This window comes from Chiloscyllium plagiosum, unplaced genomic scaffold, assembly GCF_037043375.1.
Source record: "Chiloscyllium plagiosum isolate Xiang-an unplaced genomic scaffold, Cpla_swu_hap1 HiC_scaffold_1, whole genome shotgun sequence".
NCBI classification, from domain to species: Eukaryota; Metazoa; Chordata; class Chondrichthyes; order Orectolobiformes; family Hemiscylliidae; genus Chiloscyllium; species Chiloscyllium plagiosum.
The window spans coordinates 22,298,439-22,318,200 of NW_028270139.1; the positions used below are offsets into that span (position 1 = coordinate 22,298,439).

Sequence of the window (19,762 nt, forward strand, 5' to 3'; positions counted from 1 at the left end):
AAACTTCTTTTTGTAGCTAGTTCTCCCCCATCTTTGGAAGTCCGGTCAAAAGCAACCAAAGTGTACACCATCTTTCACTCTCTCTGTTCACCATTTGACTTAGCCTCACACTAATAGAAAAGTAGTGTCTGATCACTGAAGATGCTGTATTGTAACAAAAGGACACAAGCATACACAACTATTTTTCAGTAACTCTTGAGCTGTATAACGTTTGAAGAAAGTTGTCGTATTTCAGTACTGATGAGTACAAATAGCTCTTTTGATAGTGACGGTTAAGTTTGGTAATACCAAGCAATTATTTAGAAAGTTAAACTGTAGACACCATACAGAATAATTCTAGGGTTAGAACTTATGACAATGGAACTACTTTCACTGCAGCTAACTAAATTTAAAGTTACTTGTACAGATATTGTTTTCCCTGGATGGGGAGATCAACAAAGATTTGCACCTTGATTTGGAGTCCAGAGAAGCAGGTTGCACCCTAGTATGAAAATCTGTACATAGCTTGGGGAAAGGTAGGTATGAGAAAAATGACGACTCAATACATTTTAATATTCTTGAAAGGGCAACCATGAACAGTTTTTGTTCATTTATAGAGGGGCAAATTCCAACTAGTTTCTAGAGGTTGAACAAATGAGAAACAATAAACTGTCATTTGTGCTAACTAAAATGTCGCCAATGCTGCTATACTATATTACCTTCAGCTACTGAATAGCACATAATGAAATCTGCACCAGCAGGTAATGTATGCATGGTTCCTGCATCAACAACCACTTCATTCACCACAGGCTGATTTGCATCTACTTCATCCTTGGGCATCACTGGCTCATCATGCTTATCTCCTCTGCAGGCCTGAAATCAAATAGCAACAGGATGCTCAATTATTTTCAACAGCAAGAGTAAAATTCATAATTACTGAGAGGGAGCCATTTACCTCAATTTAGTTCCTCAGAAATATCCCAAAATAGGAAGGGTTTGGAAGGATATGGGCCAGATGCTGGCAGGTGGGACTAGATTGGGTTGGGATATCTGGTTGGCATGGATGGGTCGGACTGAAGAGTCTGTTTCCATCCTGCACAGTATTTTGCCTGTATTACTTCAGCCACAAATCCATTCCACATATTGGTCACTGATTTCAGTCTTGTACTGTTTCTTTGCTAGTCTAAAATCACATCCTTCACTTTTGCCAAAACACAACTTTTGCAGCATTGGATGTATAGTATAGAAATTGCACCCATGTTTGAACCGATTATCCAAGACTAAAAAGGTCAAAATGCCATCATCAGGTTTTTTTCCTGTAACTCAGACCTATACTATTAGGGATTCACTTTGTGGTTTACGTACTGCAATACCTCCTTAGGTTGAAAGTTTCTCCTGTGTCCTCTATCTGGATACACTGTTCCTCTGTGGTCTGACCAAAGCGTGATCCCAGCTTAGTCATAATTAGTATATCACTACATAGACAATTGCCTTAAATTCAGTTTTTTATTGCTGTATGATTTCCAATTTTCTCCCAATGTCATTCATTGAATACACATCCCTCATTCCTATGTGTAGTCCTATTTGTATTAAAATTTATTAAAGCTGCTCACTTAGGTGAACTGTATCATGTCTTGCTCAATTCTGTGGAGTTATCACAATGGAATTTATAGATTCACAAATTACATTTTGACATTTACAGTTAGTGATTTTCAATTACAATGACTTGAATGTTACTTTAGTGTCACTACTATACATCTACTAAAAATAATCTTTCCTTCATGAAAACCTTACATATTTATTAAATCTAATCCAAGGGTCATTTGCTCATGAAAAGATCTATTCAGAATGCTACACTACACTAAAACAGCAAGGATCATTTCCTAGTGCGTGTACTGTCTCAGTATATTATTAATAGATGCTCATAGCTCTAACACTGCACAACCACATCCAAATCACCATGACCACAAATTTGTAGCCTGTAAAGCCACATCTCTGCTCATTCCATTTCACTAGCATTCTTCACAAACTTCTCATCCCACTCCTGAGACCTTCACCACGCTGAGGATGAAGGTTGGGGTAGCAGAGCTGCAGATGTTTTATCATTTTGGCAGTCCACTTCATTTAAAAGACTGCAGCCATAACATCAAGAGCAAATTACCCATGTTTACTTGGTATCAGGTGCCTAGAGCATCATCAGTGTGGACTCCAACTCAGCCATTTTGCCTAAGTCAACACGAGTGGTCATCTCGAAACTTTTGTTGCCTCAATTATGGCAAGCACCTCCGCATTTACTACTGTAGGGATTGAAAATACCCAGCTAACTGACAAGCAAAACATCTCACCAGTATTTTTTGAAAATTTCATAAATTACACAAGTGACAGTTTCAGGTTTTCTACAACTTCCCAAATTTATGATATAATCAAAGTAGAGATTATTCTACTACTAACTGGTGTTAACTAGTAGGATGGCAAATTGAACAGTTGTTTATGTGAATGTGGAGTAAGTTATTTAAGTTCTCTTTATGCAAATAATCATTTACAGTAAACAGTATCAGTCACTTCTTTGGAGACAAGGTTTGTGGATATTCTATACTGAACACCCAGGCATTACAGTTAAATACTGCAATTATTATTGAAAGTATTTTCTTTAGTTTCATAAGAGGAACATAGGCAAACAAACTGCACATTACTATTTAAAGTCAAATAGATTCACTCTACCTGAATAATAAATATTTTAGGCTTTCCAACCAGAGAAGGGCATTTGTCACCTCTGAAACGCTCAGTTATTTCTTGTAAGCTTATTTTTGCATCATATGCAAATACATGATTGTTCTCTCCATGACTAAGAAAGACACACAAAATGCAGTCTGCATCAGAATGATCTGAAGTAGCCACTGTGGGAAAACAAAAGAATGAAATTACAAGGACTGAAGTTACCCCAAACTAAGAATAAGTGATGGGAATGTACTCCACATTCTGAAACTGGACTTTGCAATCACTCAATAGATTTACTTTGAGGTGAATTGGTACATTTTTCCATGAATTTAAGTATTATTCAAATAGCTGGGCCTGTTCATGGATATTTCTGAACTAAGTAATTCTAAGAGAAGGGTTAGGAAATACAAATTTGCTAAAAATGCTTCTTTGCTCTAGAAGGAGGAGATTCCAAAAAAAGTTTCACATTTTTCAGCCCTTTCTGGATCTCAGGTTCTCCCTTGAATGGCAGATATGGCCCAATAAATTCTGCCCTGCAACCTCCACCAGATGCTCTGTGCCTTCTCAGTCCAGTTCCTCCACCACAGGCTTCCAAACTGGACACTGATTCATGTACATTCCAAGATGAGACATTGATACCTTTCGAAGCTGCTTTACACAGAGGAATCATTGAGCTTTCATCCTCTGATGGTGAAAATAGAGAACACGAACATTTCATCACTTTCTATCAAAAGGGAAAATCAACACTTATTTGGGAAGATCAGAAAACCACAAGATAAAGCAGTTAAAGTAAAGTTGAATAAACAGCATTAACCAACCTCTTTTCAATCTACAAATTTTTCAACATTCAAATTGGATGAAGGGCTTTATCTGAAATGTTCGAGGAGAAAGTGAGGACTGCAGATGCTGGAGATCAGAGCTGAAAATGTGTTGCTGGAAAAGCGCAGCAGGTCAGATAGCATCCAAGGAGCAGGAGAATCGACGTTTCGGGCATGAGCATCTGCCCGAAACATCTCCAGCATCTGCAGTCCTCACTTTCTCCTCGAAGATTTTAACCTACTGCGAATCCTCTTGCAAGGATGCCTTCCTTGAAGAAGCCCTCTTCCTCCCTCAACAGATTCCTGAAGAAGGGCTCATGCCCGAAACGTCGATTCTCCTGCTCCTTGGATGCTGCCTGACCTGCTGCGCTTTTCCAGCAACACATTTTCAGCTCTTTACCTGAAATGTGAATCATTTCTATAACATACTCACACAAAATTTCCAACATTTTCAAATTTCTGAGTTGTAATGGTAGTACTATGCCACCATAAGTATTATAGACAATGCCAATTTGGTGATACTTTTTGAGGGAAAAAAAAAGTGTCACTACTTTCCCCCCTGCAATGGTTTCTTTCATCATTAGAGCAAACTGAAGACAGGTTTGGAGTTTGTCACATTTGTATACTGTTTATCTAGACCAATGATTTAAGGAAGTGAATGTAATGTCCATGTTCGCCAAAGATACAAATCTAAGTAGGATAAATAAAGCTGTGAGAATAATGTAAATAGACTGCCAAATTAAATAGTTTGACTAAGGTTTGGATGGCATATAATGTGGGAATGTCAGCTCACTATCCAGCCAGATCGGAATGTCTATGATAAATGTATGCCTATCCCCTCAAAGCCCTTTCAGCATTTTCTGAAGGGCCCATTGAGATACCTTTCATTGTGTCCTTACAAACAGCAAGCATACATGCTTTCGCTCTCCCAATTTTCCAAGTCCATCCCCATTTGCTCACTATCCACTTTTCCTTTGGATTCAGACAAGAGATTATTGCCTCTCTGCAATTCCCTCTAGAAGTCATTCAAATGCACCTTACTGTAGGTGACTGACATTATGTATTGACTGAAACTTGGCTCATAGGTAGCAACACACTTTCTTCAATAGGAAAACACTAAGAACAGAGGCCATTCATCCACTCAACTCTCTTTGCCTAATTACAGACTAGGACTAATGTGGAATCTCAAGACAATATAAAAAACATAGAAAATAGATGTATCGAGCCTGCATCACCATTCAATATGATCATGCAATCTCAATATCCCATTCCTGCTTTCACTCCATGCCCCTTGATCCCTTTAGCCACAAGGATCATGTCCAGCTCCCTCCTGAATATATCTAATGTACTGGCTCCAACACTGTTCTGTGGTAGAGAATTCCACAGGTTAACAGCTGACCGAAGAAGTTCTTCTCAGATTGTGACCTCTAGTTCTGGAGGTCCCAAACATCAGGAACATTGCTCACTGCTCCCACTGCTAGCTTGTCCAGTCCCATTAAGATTTAATGTTTCTATGAAATTAGATCTTTATTTGTTAGAGGTTTTCTTTCAGACAGTAGTAACTGTCTGGAATTCGCTACCTCTGAGTTGTGGAGACTAGATCATTGAAAGTAATTAAAAGAGTAGATCGATCCATTTTTAAATATCAGAGCTTTAACGGCTATGATGGGCTAGCATGAGAAAGGGTTGACACCTGGGCAGACCAGTAATGACCTTGTCGAATGGCAAGGTAGGCTGAAAGGCCTGAATTTCTACTCCTATTTTTTTAATGTAGTCATGATGCAGTTGCTATGCTGAAAGGCACACTTAACTCTACATGGACTAGCCTCGGAAAGCATTCACTGTTTTCCAAAAATGCAGGAAATGTAAATTTTGTTACCTTCATGAATTATCTGCAACACTTCCAATGCTTTGTAGTTATCATAAACACGTACATCAAACCCCAGCTCTCTTAATCTATTTAAAGAAAAACACATGTTGACTTCTTAGTATGCAAAACTCTCTTTTTAATCATATATTTAGGGATTTCTTTACTAGCTACAATTCCCAGTCATGAACAATCAAATTGCAAAAATGTTTGACTTGGAGAGTCTGTCCAGGGTGATGTCCATGAAGAAGCACTCATGAAGAAGCATGAACAAACCAAAATTCTAACCCACTTAGGCAGAATGTTGATTAGGCCTTGTGACACACATTGCTAGTTCCTTACAAAAAAGGAAGAAAAGAATAGTGTAAGCCTATAAATGCCTCAACTTTCATTGAGGGCTTTTAATCTAAAATATATCATATAAACCAGATTCTTATTTTAACCCGATTTTGTAAATGCACGCTATGGTGAAATTAATTCTATCCCAAGCTCCCATTTTCAGGTTAACATTGGAGGACACACATCATCCTGCAATTTGTGCTTATTTGCAATTGTGGAAATAATCTGCTCCCTGCCACAAAACGTTAAGTTGCAGAGTATGCTGTGTGACAATGCTATGACTTTAAAAAGGTTTATTTTGTCCTTTTTTTTGGAAGAAAAGTTTTAAGACAGACTTGCCAAGCTAATAAAAAAAAGGAGGCCTTGGGTCCTTTTTTTTTTGAAAAGTTAGAACAATAGAAGCGATTTGAAGGTGCCAGTGTTGGACTGGGATGGACAAAGTTAAAAATTACACAACATCAGGTTGTAGTCAAACAGGTTTTGTCGGAAGCAGTAGCTTTCAGAGTGCTGCTCCTTCAAACCACCTGATGAAGGAGCAGTGCTCCGAAAGCTAATGCTTCCAAATAAACCTGCTGGGCTATAACCTGATGTTGTCTAATTTTTAGCAATAGATGCAGTAAGAATAGGTGAGTCAGGCTCCCACAGAAACACACTTTTAGGTTAGCTTTCAGTGGATGTTCGGGTTTTGAAGCTGGCTGTGGAAACTGTTGTACATCTCTCTGCCACAGAAAAAAGCTGGCGTTCTCTCTGTGCTAGAATTCTGTGTTCTTTCCACCTGGACTTGAGAAACATTGCATGTGAGGCAATCTATTTTACTGAGTTTGTCTTTGCTAAGGAGGTATTTATGGAGGAAACTATATTGGAACAGTTGTTTAGTAGTTAACTGGTATACTATTCTGTTAAGTTCTCCAGTAGAGTTAAAATTATATCAATTCTTTCTTTTGTTTTGTATTTTAACTGTAATGAAAATTATAAATAGTGTTTTGCTTGAAGCCTAGTAGTGTAACCAATTGATTCACATCTGGAAAGTAGCGCCTTATACTTGCTTGTAAATCAGATTAAAGTTCGAGTCTTGGTTATCTTCTGGATATATTTTGAGGGGAGGGGGTTTGTCTGGTCCATAATATCTGCATGCTCTTATTTTCCTGACAAATCTTTGATTAATGCAGCTTTGCAATAAATATACTGCAACACATCTCAAACAGTCTGGCATACCTTTTATCCAGACTGAATCTATCAGCATTTGTTCCTCCTCTTTCAGGTAAACCCAGATACCAGAAAAAGCGCTCATTGTTAAAGATTAAAGCAATCCCTCGCCTGCGGTGATTCATGTTGTATTCAACAGATGGATCCATGACATCATTGCTGTAACAAAAACAAATCAGCCAAATTCAGAACAATGAAGCAATACTAAAGATGCTTACTGCTGAAAGAGACATGCTGTTGAATCTTTTCATCTTGCAGCCAAGACAATGCTGCATAAAAGTGTGATGATTGGTTGGCATTATACATGTATAGTTTTGTTTTATTTACTTTTTTTTGTTTCTGAAAAATATGCTTCAATCTTCTCCCTTGGCTATATATTATCATTCAACAAGTTAGGTGCTTACCACTTCTGCTCCATTAAACCACTCGACAACAAACTTTGACATAATTCTCAAAATAATGGGTGAGATTTGTTTCCCCAGGCAATGATACATTTAAGTCAACATTTTTAAGAAAAGTGGCAACTCCCAATCTTAATTGCGCACTCAGTGCTACCTACTTTTACACAAGATACTTCATTATGTAGCTTATCCTCTACATGATATATCATAATTTTAAGAAAAGAAAATCAAAGATTCCATCTAATTAAAAGAGTTTTTTTTTTAGATTAGATTAGATTACATTACAGTGTGGAAACAGGCCCTTCGGCCCAACAAGTCCACACCGACTCGCCAAAGCGAAACCCACCCATACCCCTACATTTACCCCTTACCTAACACTACGGGCAATTTAGCATGGCCAATTCACCTGACCCTGCACATCTTTTGGACTGTGGGAGGAAACCGGAGCACCCGGAGGAAACCCACGCAGACACGGGGAGAACGTGCAAACTCCACACAGTCAGTTGCCTGAGGCGGGAATTGAACCCGGGTCTCAGGCGCTGTGAGGCAGCAGTGCTAACCACTGTGCCACCGTGCCGCCCACGAAGTTTTACAAGCAAACATGTTCTGCGATGAATTCTTTAGTTCTTATTGGTGAAATGTTTACCATGAAGGAAAAAAAAAATCTTGCAAGATTAACCCTCCAAGCTTTAAATGTAACAGGTTACAACAGATTATTTTTATAACCACCCACTTAAAATGCAATCCTTCTTTTGCATTCAAGGTTAAGATGCTATTTGCCAAAAAAAACTCAATACTTGAAATACATGCTCATTTATCATCATGCCTAAGGGGCAACTTTTTCCACAGAGGGTGGTGTGTTGGAGGCTAGAACAACTGCAACATTTTAAAGACATCGGGATGGGTATATGAATAGGAAGGGTTTGGAGGGATATGGGCCAGATGCTGGCAAGTGGGACAAGATTGGGTTGGGTTGTCTGGTCGACATGGACGAGTTGGACAAGGGTCTGTTTCCATGCTGTACATCTCTATGACTATAAGAACCTAGTGGTTGGGAGTTGGAATGTCATTTCACCCTCAAGCCTGTTGTGCCATTCATCATGACCCTAGCTAAATCAGATTTTAGTCTCAATCTACATTCAAGGCTACCTATACCCCCTTAGTCAACAAATAGTCTACCTCTGCCTTATTATTATTCAATGATTCTGCCTCTGCAACTTGGGGGAAGAACTCCAAAAACTTTTATGACCTGCAGAAAAAATAATTCTCATCTCTGCCTTAAAAAGGAGAAAAAGCTGTCCCCCCATTACCTAGGAGAAATACCCTTCTATTAATTAATCAATCCCATCAAGTCACCCCAAGATTTCAATAAAAACACCTAAGATTCTTCTAAATGCCAATGAATACAGGTACCACCTGTCCAATCTTTCCTCATAAGAAAGCCCTTATTTCAGTGAATCTTCTCTTAACTTTGTAATACAATTATGTCCTCTCCTAAACAAGGACATAGAATACCACAGAGTTGTTATGTGCAGTCTCAATATCCTATATTACCATAGTGAAAAAGTCCTTATTTTCATTCCATTCCCATGCCATATATACAATAGCATTCCATTTGACTTTCTAATTGCTTGCTGTACCTGCACACTAAGTTTGTCATTCAAAAGGTTGAGGATTATCAGATTTGCCATGAGCTCTGTGAATGGGCCTATGACCACCTTCTATGCTGATTTTTTATGGTACCAGGACACCCAGATCTGTGTCTCAAAGTTCTGCAATCTCTCAAAATTTATAAAATAGTTTCTTTTCTACCCTTCCTGCTGAATTCTGCACTGATTTATTGAAGAACAAACATGATCTTGCTTTAATTCATATTTGCTTTAATTAATATTGCTAGCATTTGCTGCTTTCAATAGAGTAACTTGCTAGGCTTTTAAGAGGGCAATTAAGAGGCAACCATATTGCTAGGATCCAGAATTACTATTGGCAAGACCAGGGAAAAATGGCATATTTCTTTCTCAGATTGATTTTAATCAATTTAATCATTTCTCACTATTTCTGATTTAATCCTTTCATTCTCTATTTAACTAAGTATATTCCCACTCCATTCATGATCACTTTGAACAAGTACACAAGACACAGCAAAATATAGAATTAGCAAGGTATTATTTATTCTTATAAAATAGAAAACGTGAATGTTGCTGAAAGAAACATTAAAACATGCAGAAAATGCTATACCAAGCCAAGGAATTTGGTTTTCAATATTAAGTACAGAAAGATAACTTTAACATCTGATTTCCAATTTGTATCTATATAAAAATGTTAAAATTTGTATTTTGTTCAAACTCCCCTTAGACTATCAATAAAATCCTTCAAAAATGTCTTAGTGGTATACTGACGAATTTAGTTGTATATTTACTGCTGTATTTAATCGCCTGCAGTTTCTGAATCTTCAGCACTGAATTAATTGCGCAAGGATCAATGACGTATCACTATTGAGCAATTAGTATAGTTGTTAATGAATGGGAAGAATAAGTAAAATGAAAAAGCTAGCCTTAATTGATTTGGAGAAACATGATAAATGTAAAACTCCTTGTACTGATTTTTTATGAGTAATTAATTCAAATTTTTTGGTAACGTCTGAAGTTAAATTGGTGCTTGTGAGTGATCATCCATGGCTGAGTCATAGTCTTAGAGGCATTACTTCATTTATGCCAGTGATCAATCCTCCAGAATTGAAGATTAAGTTTCAGTAATTAAAATCAAATCATTACAGCAACGAAGTGGCATTCAGCCTGTTTATGTCTGTACCAACTGAATAAACTGGCCACTTATTTTAGTCCCATCACCAGCACCTGATCTGTAGCCTTGCAGGTTAACACACTTCAGGTGCAGATCCAGGTTCCTCTTAAATTGAGTGTTTCTGCCGCAGCGAGCAAATTCCAGAGACCCATTACACTCTAGATGAAGAAATTTTACGTACATTCTAATTCCTCTACCAATCATCTTAAATGTTTGCTACTTTCCCATTACTGCATACCATAAAGGGTTTGAACAAAATTATGCACTTTTACCTTTTCAAAAATTTGATTATAATTAGCAAATAACAAAAATAGGATGGGAAAGGCTTTTTCATTAAGAATATCCAACAAGATAAAGAGTCAGTCAATTGTCCAATTGGCAAGAACAGGCTGTGTGCCTGAAAGATGGACCACAGTGGGTGTGCAGTTAAGAGGTCATGTGAAGAAACCATCAGGAATATAGAGTTGGCAACCCTCTGTGGCATTTCCCTCTCCTCCATCAAACTGGTTTGAAATGACTTCAACTTCAAAGTGAATGTAAATATAATATAATTGTTTTATTTTAAAACTGTAAAATGTCTCAATGTTACATTTAAAAGCATTTGATACCTTCGCAGAATTGTTGGAAAATCGACTTCACAGACAACTGAAAAAAAGAAGAAATTTACCATCAGTGCAAACTTACAATAACGTACATTTGGAGATTTGTATTTGTGGTATGCAAGCATCAGCTGCTTGATTTTGCAGGATCCTTACATTAAAATAATATAATCAATAATCAGTACTTCAAGAATTCTCCAACATCTTAACATTTTCTGCATCAAATTTCATGACAAAGTTTGATCACAGTTTATTTTAGTTTAGAAATAACATGCCATAGAAGGGCACTGAGAACATAAACTTAACCACACTTACAGAAGAACTACAATACCAGAAAAAAGTCTGCAACCAAACTAAAGAAGAGACTTCAGGAAATAAATGGGGAAGCAGATCCAAAACGAAGTGCATAAATAACTAAACTCCAACGAGAATAGAGGGGAATTGAAATAATATCCTGTTTCAGGACCGGGAAGATTTAATTAGAGCCAGGAACAAATTTGGGAAAGCTTATGTAGTTTATCAATTAGTGAGACTCACTACATCAGTAGTGTTGCCCTTCTCACTTGAACTAAAAAAAACCATAAGAATTAGGAATAGAACTATGCGATTCAACCACTTCATCATAGAATCCCTACAGTGTGGAAAGAGACAGTTCGGCCCATCGAGTATCTCACCAAAACTCAGCTCCCTGTCACCTTGGCTAATCCACCTCGCTTGCACATCTGGCTACTCTGGACAATTTAGCATAGCTAATCCACCTAACCTGAACATCTGTGGACTGTGGGAGGAAACTGGAATACCCACGCAGACATGTGGAGAATGTCTGTGTGGAGCTTGCTCACAGTCACTGAAGGCTGGAATTGAATCCGGGCCCCTGGCACTGTGAAAACTGCAGTGCTAAACATTGAGTCAGCATTCCACCCCCACATGGCTGATGCATTGCTCAACCTCATTCTTCTGCCTCCTCCCAGTAACCTTTGATTTCCTTACTAACCAAGAACCTGTCTATCGTGCATACACTGATTCATAGATTTCATAGATTCACCATACTCTGGCTGAAGAAATTACTCTTCTCAACTCTAAAAGGTTTGTCCCTCCACTCCGATTGCACTCTTGGGTCCAAGTCTCTAGTAACGGAAACATCATCTCCATGCTACTCTACCCAGGCCTCTCAATATTCTTGAGAAGTTTCAGCAAGATCCCCCTTATCCTTCTAAACTCTATTAAGTGCAGTATCAGAGTCCTCAACCGATCCTCTCAGATAACAAGCCCTTCATTCCCAAGATCATTCATGTAAACCTCCTCTGGACCGCTTCAACACCAGCACATTCTTCCTTAGATCAAAGGCCCAAAACTACTCTCAAATCTTCCAAATGTAGTCTGACCAGAGTCTTACACAGCCTACGCAGTACATCCTTGCTCTTGTATTCTAGCATTCTCGAAATGACTGCCGTTAAATTTGCCTTCCTAATTACAAAGTGAACCTGAAGGTTAACCTTAAGAGTCCTAATTTAGGATTTTCTTAAATTCCTTTCTGCTTCAGATTTAGATCAGATTACTTACAGTGTGGAAACAGGCCCTTCGGCCCAACAAGTCCACACCGACCCGCCAAAGCGCAACCCACCCAGACCCAGTTCCCTATATTTACCCCTTCACCTAACACTACAGGCAATTTAGCATGACCAATTCACCTAACCTGCACATTTTTGGATTGAGGGGGGAAACTCTTTCCCCATTTAGAAAATAGTCTATGCCCCATATCCTTCTAACAAAGTGCATAACCTCACACTTTCCCATTAACACCAAATTCAAAATGCAATGATCTGGGCCAACCATACTTTTTAAATTAGGAGCAAATTTTGTGTTGCCAAAATCTTGTAGTGGGAGGTAATGTGAAATTTGGTTATTGTGGATTTTTGGGGCTCCATCAGATGGCAGTCTAACAGCTAAATGAAAAAGATAACTGTGAACTTGTTATCTTCTACTGTCACAGTACCCTGACGTCAAAGGAAACCTTTATGACTCTAGATTTAGTTCAATAAATTAGCACAAGATCACTAATATACCCTTACATTATTCTGGAGTTATCCAAATACTATGGAAATCTGTAGGCAGAAGTAAAACTAACCACACTGATTTAATAAAAAGCACAAAAGGTAGACAGTAATAATATATCAGATCTCATATGATTCCACATTCCCATAATTAGTAGCACCACACAAAAAAAAACAAATTTGTTAACTTAAATAAATATTTGGATCACTTATCTAGAAGTTATCACTGATAAATTCTGTGCAAAACCATCCATGCATAAAAAGAAATACCAAAGTTAGAAACTTACTTGTTAGAACAGAAGCAGTGAAACCACTGAAGGACACTGGCACTGAATGGCTGCAGTGCATTTTGAAGGGGGAACAGCAAACAGATAGAGATTATATCAATGGGATAGCTGGAAAAGAGGATGAGGTCCTTCAAGCCGAATTTAGGGAGTTGGAAATAGATTAAACAAGACTCAAAAAGGTAGTTATCTCTGGATTTTACTGCCACGTGCTAATAAATATAGAAATAGGAATGAACGCTTCGCTGGGGAGATGATGCAGGAGGGAGGGCTTTAGATTTCTGCAACATTTGGGATCATGTTATTTGGGGTGATGGGACTAATACAAGGAACCAGAATTGGACTAGCATCTTTGCAGGGGGTTTGCTGGTGTTGTTGGGTAGGGTTTAAAGTAACTTGGCAGGTAGGGTGGGATCCTAAGGAAAATGTTCAATCGGGGAAATGAACAGCTAAAATTAGTGGAAACAGCAAGGGGGTCACGGAGGCATGGAAATTATCAGCCAGTTAAGGCACAAGGAAGTTTAGCAAGATTGGATGGTTATTTTAGTGTAGGAGTCTGACAAAAAAAAAAGGCAGATGAGCTGAGGGCAGAAGTTAAAACATGGGGGTATGATGTAATTGCTATCAAGAAATGGCTGAGAAGAGGGCAGGATTATCTGCTCAGTATTCCAGTTTATAGGGTCTTCAGGTGAGACTGGTAAGGAGGGAAATGAGGAAGGAATATTATCGGGGAATCAATTACATCAAGAGAGGAATGATATCCGAGAAGGCTCCCCAAATGAGGCCAATCATACTTCTGAGAGTACACTATAGGCCCCTTAAATAGATTTTAGTGAAGATCTATAGTTCGTGTTGGGGTTAAAGTTGTTAGTCGGTTCGCTGAGCTGGTTGATTTTCTTGAAAACATTTTGTCTCCCTCCTGGGTGACATCTTCAGTGCTGTGTAATCTCCGGGTGAAGCGCTATCGTTGCAATCTGCCCCGAATTTATATAGTTGTCTGTTGTGGTGGGAGGCTCTACTTTCAGTTTGTACTGTAGTGGTTTGTAGATGGGTCCGGTGTTTGTTTATGGAACCAGCAGATGAATACAAGGCCTCCGAGGAATTCCTGAGCTCGACTTTGTTTTTGGCCGTCCCAGTAATGAAATGGTGTCCTTCACTGTGAAGGACGACTGGTTGTGTCATTTTAGTGCAAGTTGATGCTTGTGTATTCCGTTGGTTTGTCCTATGTAATGGTGTATTTTTTTTAAAAATCACATTCGTCCTGCATGTTGTAGGTATAGGGGCTTTTGTCCTGGATAGTAGCTGGCAAAGTGTGCTGTGAATTTGTGTGCTGTCATTATTTCCAGAGGACATAGAAGTTTTGTTGTTAGTTATGAGATATTTCTAATGTAGAGCAAGATGATCAATGTTTTGGGGGGGCACAGTGTCTGCTTGGTGTTGTTTGTATACCAGGCATCAGCAGATCAAGCTGGGACTAATGACAGCAATGGCTGGCCTTTCGGTCAAACTCATTCATGCCGACCAGATATCCTAAATTAATCTCATCAAAAATCTCACAACACCAGGTTATAGTTCAACAGTTTACAAGCTTTCGAAGTGCTGCTCCTTTGTCAAGTAGCTAGCTATCTGACAAAGGAGCAGCACTCCAAAGGTTTGTAACCTGTTGGACTATAATCTGGTGTTGAGAGATTTTTAACTTTGTCCACCCCAGTCCAACACCGGCACTTTCACATCATAAATTAATGTAGTCTCATTTGGCCCACATCCCTCAAAACCTTCCTATCCAGATGCCTTTTACATAGTGTAATTGTACTAGCCTCCACCATTTCCTCTGGCAGCTTATTCCATACATGCACCACCCGCTGCATGAAAAAGTTGCAAACGTTGGAGGGGCAGTGGACAGCAAAAGTTACCTCAGAATATAACAGGATCTTGATCAGATGGACCAGTGGCAGCTGCTATTTAATTTCGATATATGTGAGGTGCTGCATTTTAGAAAGGCAAATCAGGGAGGCAGGGCAGGTAATTGTATCAGCCTCCACCACTTCCTCTAGCAGCCTATTCCATACATGCACCACCCTCTGCGTGAAAATGTTGCCCCTTAGATCCCTTTTATATATTTCTACCCTCACCTTAAACTATGCCCTCTAGGTTTGGGCACCCTTAACCAAGGCAGAAGACTTGTCTGTTTACTCTATCAATGCCCCTCATGATTATATAAACCTCTATTAGGTCACCCCTCAGGCTCCGTGCTACAGGGAAAACAGCCCCAGCCTATTCAGCCTATTCAGTTTGAGCCTATAGCTCAAACCCTCCAACCCTGGCACATCTTTGTACATTTCTTTTTGAATCTTTTCAGGTTTCACAACATCCTTCCTATAGCAGGGAGACCAGAACTGTACACGGTGTTCCAAAAATAGCCTTACCAATGTCCCGTACAATCACAATATGACCTCCCAACTCCCATACTCTATGCACGAACCAATAAAAGGCAAGCATACTACATGCCTCCTTCACTATCCAGGCTACCTGCGATTCCACTTTCAAGGAATATATATCTGCACTCCAAGGCCTCTTTGTTCAGCAACACTCCCCAGGACCTTACCGTTAAGCGTATAAGTCCTGCTAAGATTTGCCTTTCCAAAATGCAGCACATCACATTTATCTAAATTAAACTCCATCTCCCACTCCTCAGCCCATTGGCCCATCTGATCAAAATCCCATTGTAAACTGAGGTAATATTTTGTGTCATCTGCAAACTTACTAACCACACTTACTATGTTCACATACAAATCATTTATAAAAATGACGAAAAGCAGTGGATCCAGCACCAATCCTTGTGGCACACCATTGGTCACAGGACTCCAGCCTGAAAAGCAACCTTCCACCACTACCGTCTTCCACATTTGAGCCAGTTCTATATTCAAAATAGCTAGTTCTCCCTCTATTCCATATAAACTAACCTTACTAACCAGTCTGTCATGAGGAACCATGTCAAACGCCTTACTGAAGTCTATACAGATCATGTTTACCACTCTGCCGTCAATCCTCTTCAAAAACCTCAATCAAGTTCGTGTGACACGATTTCTCATGTACCATGCTGACTAACCCTAATTAGTCCCTGCCTTTCAAAACCTGTCCCACCAGGTTCCCTCCTACAACTTGTTCACCAATGTCAGACTCACCAGCTTTTCAAATAGTCTCACAATGTTAGCCAATCTCCAGTCTTCAGGCACCTCCTCTGTGGCCATCGATGATACAAATCTCTCAGCAAAGTGCTCAGCAGTCACTTCCCGAGCTTCCCTGAGTTTCAGGGTACACCTGATCAGGTCCCGAGGATTTATCCACCTTTACGTGCCATTTTCTCCCTAGTTATCCTTTTGTCCTTAATGTATTTGTAAAATCCATTTGGATTCTCCCTCACCCTATCTGCCAAAGCTATTTCATGTCCCTTTCTTGCCCGCCTGAATTCCGTCTTAAGTATACTCCAACTTCCTTTATACGCTTCTCGGGAATCACTTGATTTCTACTATCTATACCTGACACATGATTCCTGTGGGATATAAATGAATTAATGTTATTTCTGCAAGTATAAATTCTGATACAGAATAGGAATGAGAAAATACATATTCAGCAAAAAGAAAGCATGAGACATGAATACAGAACAATGGTGGATATATGGGCAAACAGGAAAGCATCTGTTTCCCCTCCTCAAGACACAGGAACTAACCCTAATCAAAGGAGGTCAAAGTGGCCTCTGGATGGAAATAGATGCTGATAGAAGAAAAGATATGCCTAATCAATAATCTATAATAGACTGACGTCAAACACCCTTATGGGAGTCAGAGATAAGAGTTTGTCACGGACAAAACAGGATAAACAGAAGTTGTGTGATAAGTCTTAAGGAAATGAGTGACGTAAGCGAAGCAGGGAACAGACAATGGAATAAGGAAAACATATGGTATAAATTGCGAGGGTTTTTTGGATATAGTGTGCATTTTGTCATTACCTTACCAGGTAATTAGACAAAGCACCCATCTATAGGTGTACAAATAAATGCTGATCAGAAATTAGTCTCGGACTGAAATTATTAAAGTGAGTGAGCTTTTGTTTCTCACAATTGGGGGCTCGTGTCGGGGATTTTCTTCCATCACCGGGGGGAGTGGCTGGCCTTGGACTCTGGGAAGACGCGTCCCATTCCCCATTGAGGAGCGGTCTCGTGTCCCGGTTTGGTCTGCACCCTTGGGTGACTGATGTGAATCCTATAAGAGAGACATCTGAATCAGACAGTGATAGGAGCTCGATAGAAAATACGGTGACAAAAGGGGCCAGGCAACTCTGTGCACAGACCAAGGTAAGAAAATTGACTTTTAAGTATTGCCTTGGTGGCCGGGATTGAGTTTTAGTAGTTAATAAGGGACTAACGAAGGAACTCAATATGGCTTGCGCTTTGGGTAAGGAAAAAGCCTCCGGGGAAACAAAGTAAGGACACGGCAATGGAAATGGAGGCGGGGTCCCTTACAACATTCCTCCAGAAAGTCCTTTGGGCAGGATGTTGTGGAAATTGGCAAAATAATACTTGTACAAGGGAGAAAGATGATTCAATATTGTTGCTTTGTATGGACTAAGGACTCCATTCTTCGTCCCGCTGTCTTCTGGCCAAAGTACAGATCGGACGAAGACTGGGTTTGTGAATATCTGAATTTATATGTCAATGTGCGAGAGACAGAGAGAGAGAGAGAGAGAGAATGTAAAGAGCTGTACAGCTGGTAGGAAGTTTAACCCTTTGTGATTTGGTTTGAGTGAACATTTGTTTGTTGGTGATTGAATGTTTGTGTTTTATTCCCTGGAGCTTGTGTTCCAGGACTGTTTTGAATCTGATTTTGTTATGGAAACTTAACATGATTTCTTTTAAGGTTAAGGATTCTATTGTGATTATGAAGAAAAAAAAAGGAATGATAACTTCTGTTCTTTTTACAGATCATGAGTGCCTTACTATCAGTTTCTAACTAATCTCTTTTATCTTTACATAACAGCGATTTATGGAGGACAGTTGAAGTTTCAGTTCAACATTAGATTATAGTAAAAGCAAAATTCTATGGTTAATATCTGTGACCTTGGATTCAGCCATTGTTCATGCATTAGAAGTTTTTTTTTAAAGAAAACTTGAGTAGACAAATTCTTTTAAGGCAAGCTCTGATTATTTTACGACCTATAGTATTGTAATTGAGCAATGATTGGTCAGGACTATTTAAGGAAACTAATTCTGGATCTAAATTAAAGGACTAAAACTGGGTAATTACAGTGAATTGCAAAATTGGGAATTGTATGCATTTTAACTATTAAATACTGAAGAAATGAACGTAAACATATATATAAATATATTTATAAGTTAGGAACAGGCTTTGAAGGTTAGTCAAGCATGAATTGATGAATTGGTGTTTGAAGTTATGGGGAGCTAGAAATATTGCAATATTTCTTTAAAAAAAAAGAAAAAGGGGAAAAACGTAACGACTTATCCCCTTTGGGAGGTACCCATAGGGGACAAAGAGATTGGGTTTGTAAGTGCCCCCCTCACCAGTGGGGAGGTCAGAACATTTAAAAAGGAAATGAAGGTCCTGGTTGAGGATCCGGTGGGGTTGTCTGAACAAATTGATCAATTTTTGGGGCCCAGTCTGTATACCTGGGCTGAATTAATGTCTATTTTGAATATACTATTTACTGGGGAGGAGAGGGGACTTATACGAGGAGCTGCCATTAAAATATGGGACAGGGAACACCCGATTGGAGATGGGGATGCTGGACAGGGATAGGTGAAGGTTCCCCTCAGAACCCCAGTGGGAAAACCAAAACCCGGAGCATAGAGAAGAAATGAGGGAATTGAAAGACCTGATTCTAAAAGGAATAAGGGAGGCAGTTCCGAAGTCACAGAATTTGATTAAAGCCTTTGAAATTAGACAGGAGAAAGATGAGACTCCCTCAGCTTTCTTGCAAAGATTAAGGGACTCAATGCGGAAATACTCTGGAATGAACCCTGAGGACCCAGTGGCACAGGGTCTTTTGAAAGTACATTTTGTGACAAGAGCATGGCCAGACATACAGAGAAAGATACAGAAGATAGAAGGATGGAGTGAAAAACCATTAGATGAATTGTTGAGAGAGGCACAGAAAGTGTTTGTAAAGAGAGAGGATGAGAGACAAAAACAGAAGGCGAAAATGATGGTAGCTACGGTTGATGAGGTAATTAAGAGGAGAATGGAACCAATAGTGAGCAACCGGAGTGGCAGGAGGCAGCATGTAGGACAGAGAGGAAGAGAGGGAGGACAAGGGGAAACATTTGATAGAGGGTTTGAGCGACAGGGCAGAGATGGAAGTCGCTACAGGCAGGATGCTATTATTGTGGAAAGATAGGGCATTTTAAGCAGGAGTATCCTGATCTACAAAGGGAAGAAAAGGCAATTCCGCTTATGAATTATGATGAAGAATAGGGGTGTCAGGGATTCCTGCCCTCAGGGGCCCACCAGGAACCCTTGATAAACTTGAAGGTGGGACCGTGTAGGGAGGAGGTAATCTCCCTAGTAGATTAGCTTAGCTTACTTACAGTGTGGAAACAGGCCCTTCGGCCCAACAAGTCCACACCGTCCCGCCGAAGCGCAACCCACCCATGCCCCTACATTTACCCCTTACCTAACACT

At 39.4% G+C, this 19,762-nt stretch overlaps 1 protein-coding gene across 3 annotated transcripts in view; it reads right to left on the reverse strand.

Annotated features, from left to right (window-relative positions):
• LOC122553739 (caspase-6-like) overlaps window positions 1–19,762 on the reverse strand; it is a 43,730-nt gene that overhangs the window by 4,785 nt on the left and 19,183 nt on the right. For 2 of the 3 annotated variants that reach the window (XM_043698008.2, XM_043698015.2), the window contains 5 exons: window positions 10,739–10,775; window positions 6,937–7,086; window positions 5,395–5,471; window positions 2,701–2,876; window positions 699–852 (listed from right to left, as the gene is read on the reverse strand). In XM_043698008.2, coding sequence (XP_043553943.1) covers window positions 699–852; window positions 2,701–2,876; window positions 5,395–5,471; window positions 6,937–7,086; window positions 10,739–10,775 — 594 coding nt within the window. Of the gene's footprint in view, window positions 1–698; window positions 853–2,700; window positions 2,877–5,394; window positions 5,472–6,936; window positions 7,087–10,738; window positions 10,776–17,185; window positions 17,330–19,762 lie in introns of all 3 variants that reach the window. The other variant, XM_087980417.1, reaches the window with a different exon arrangement.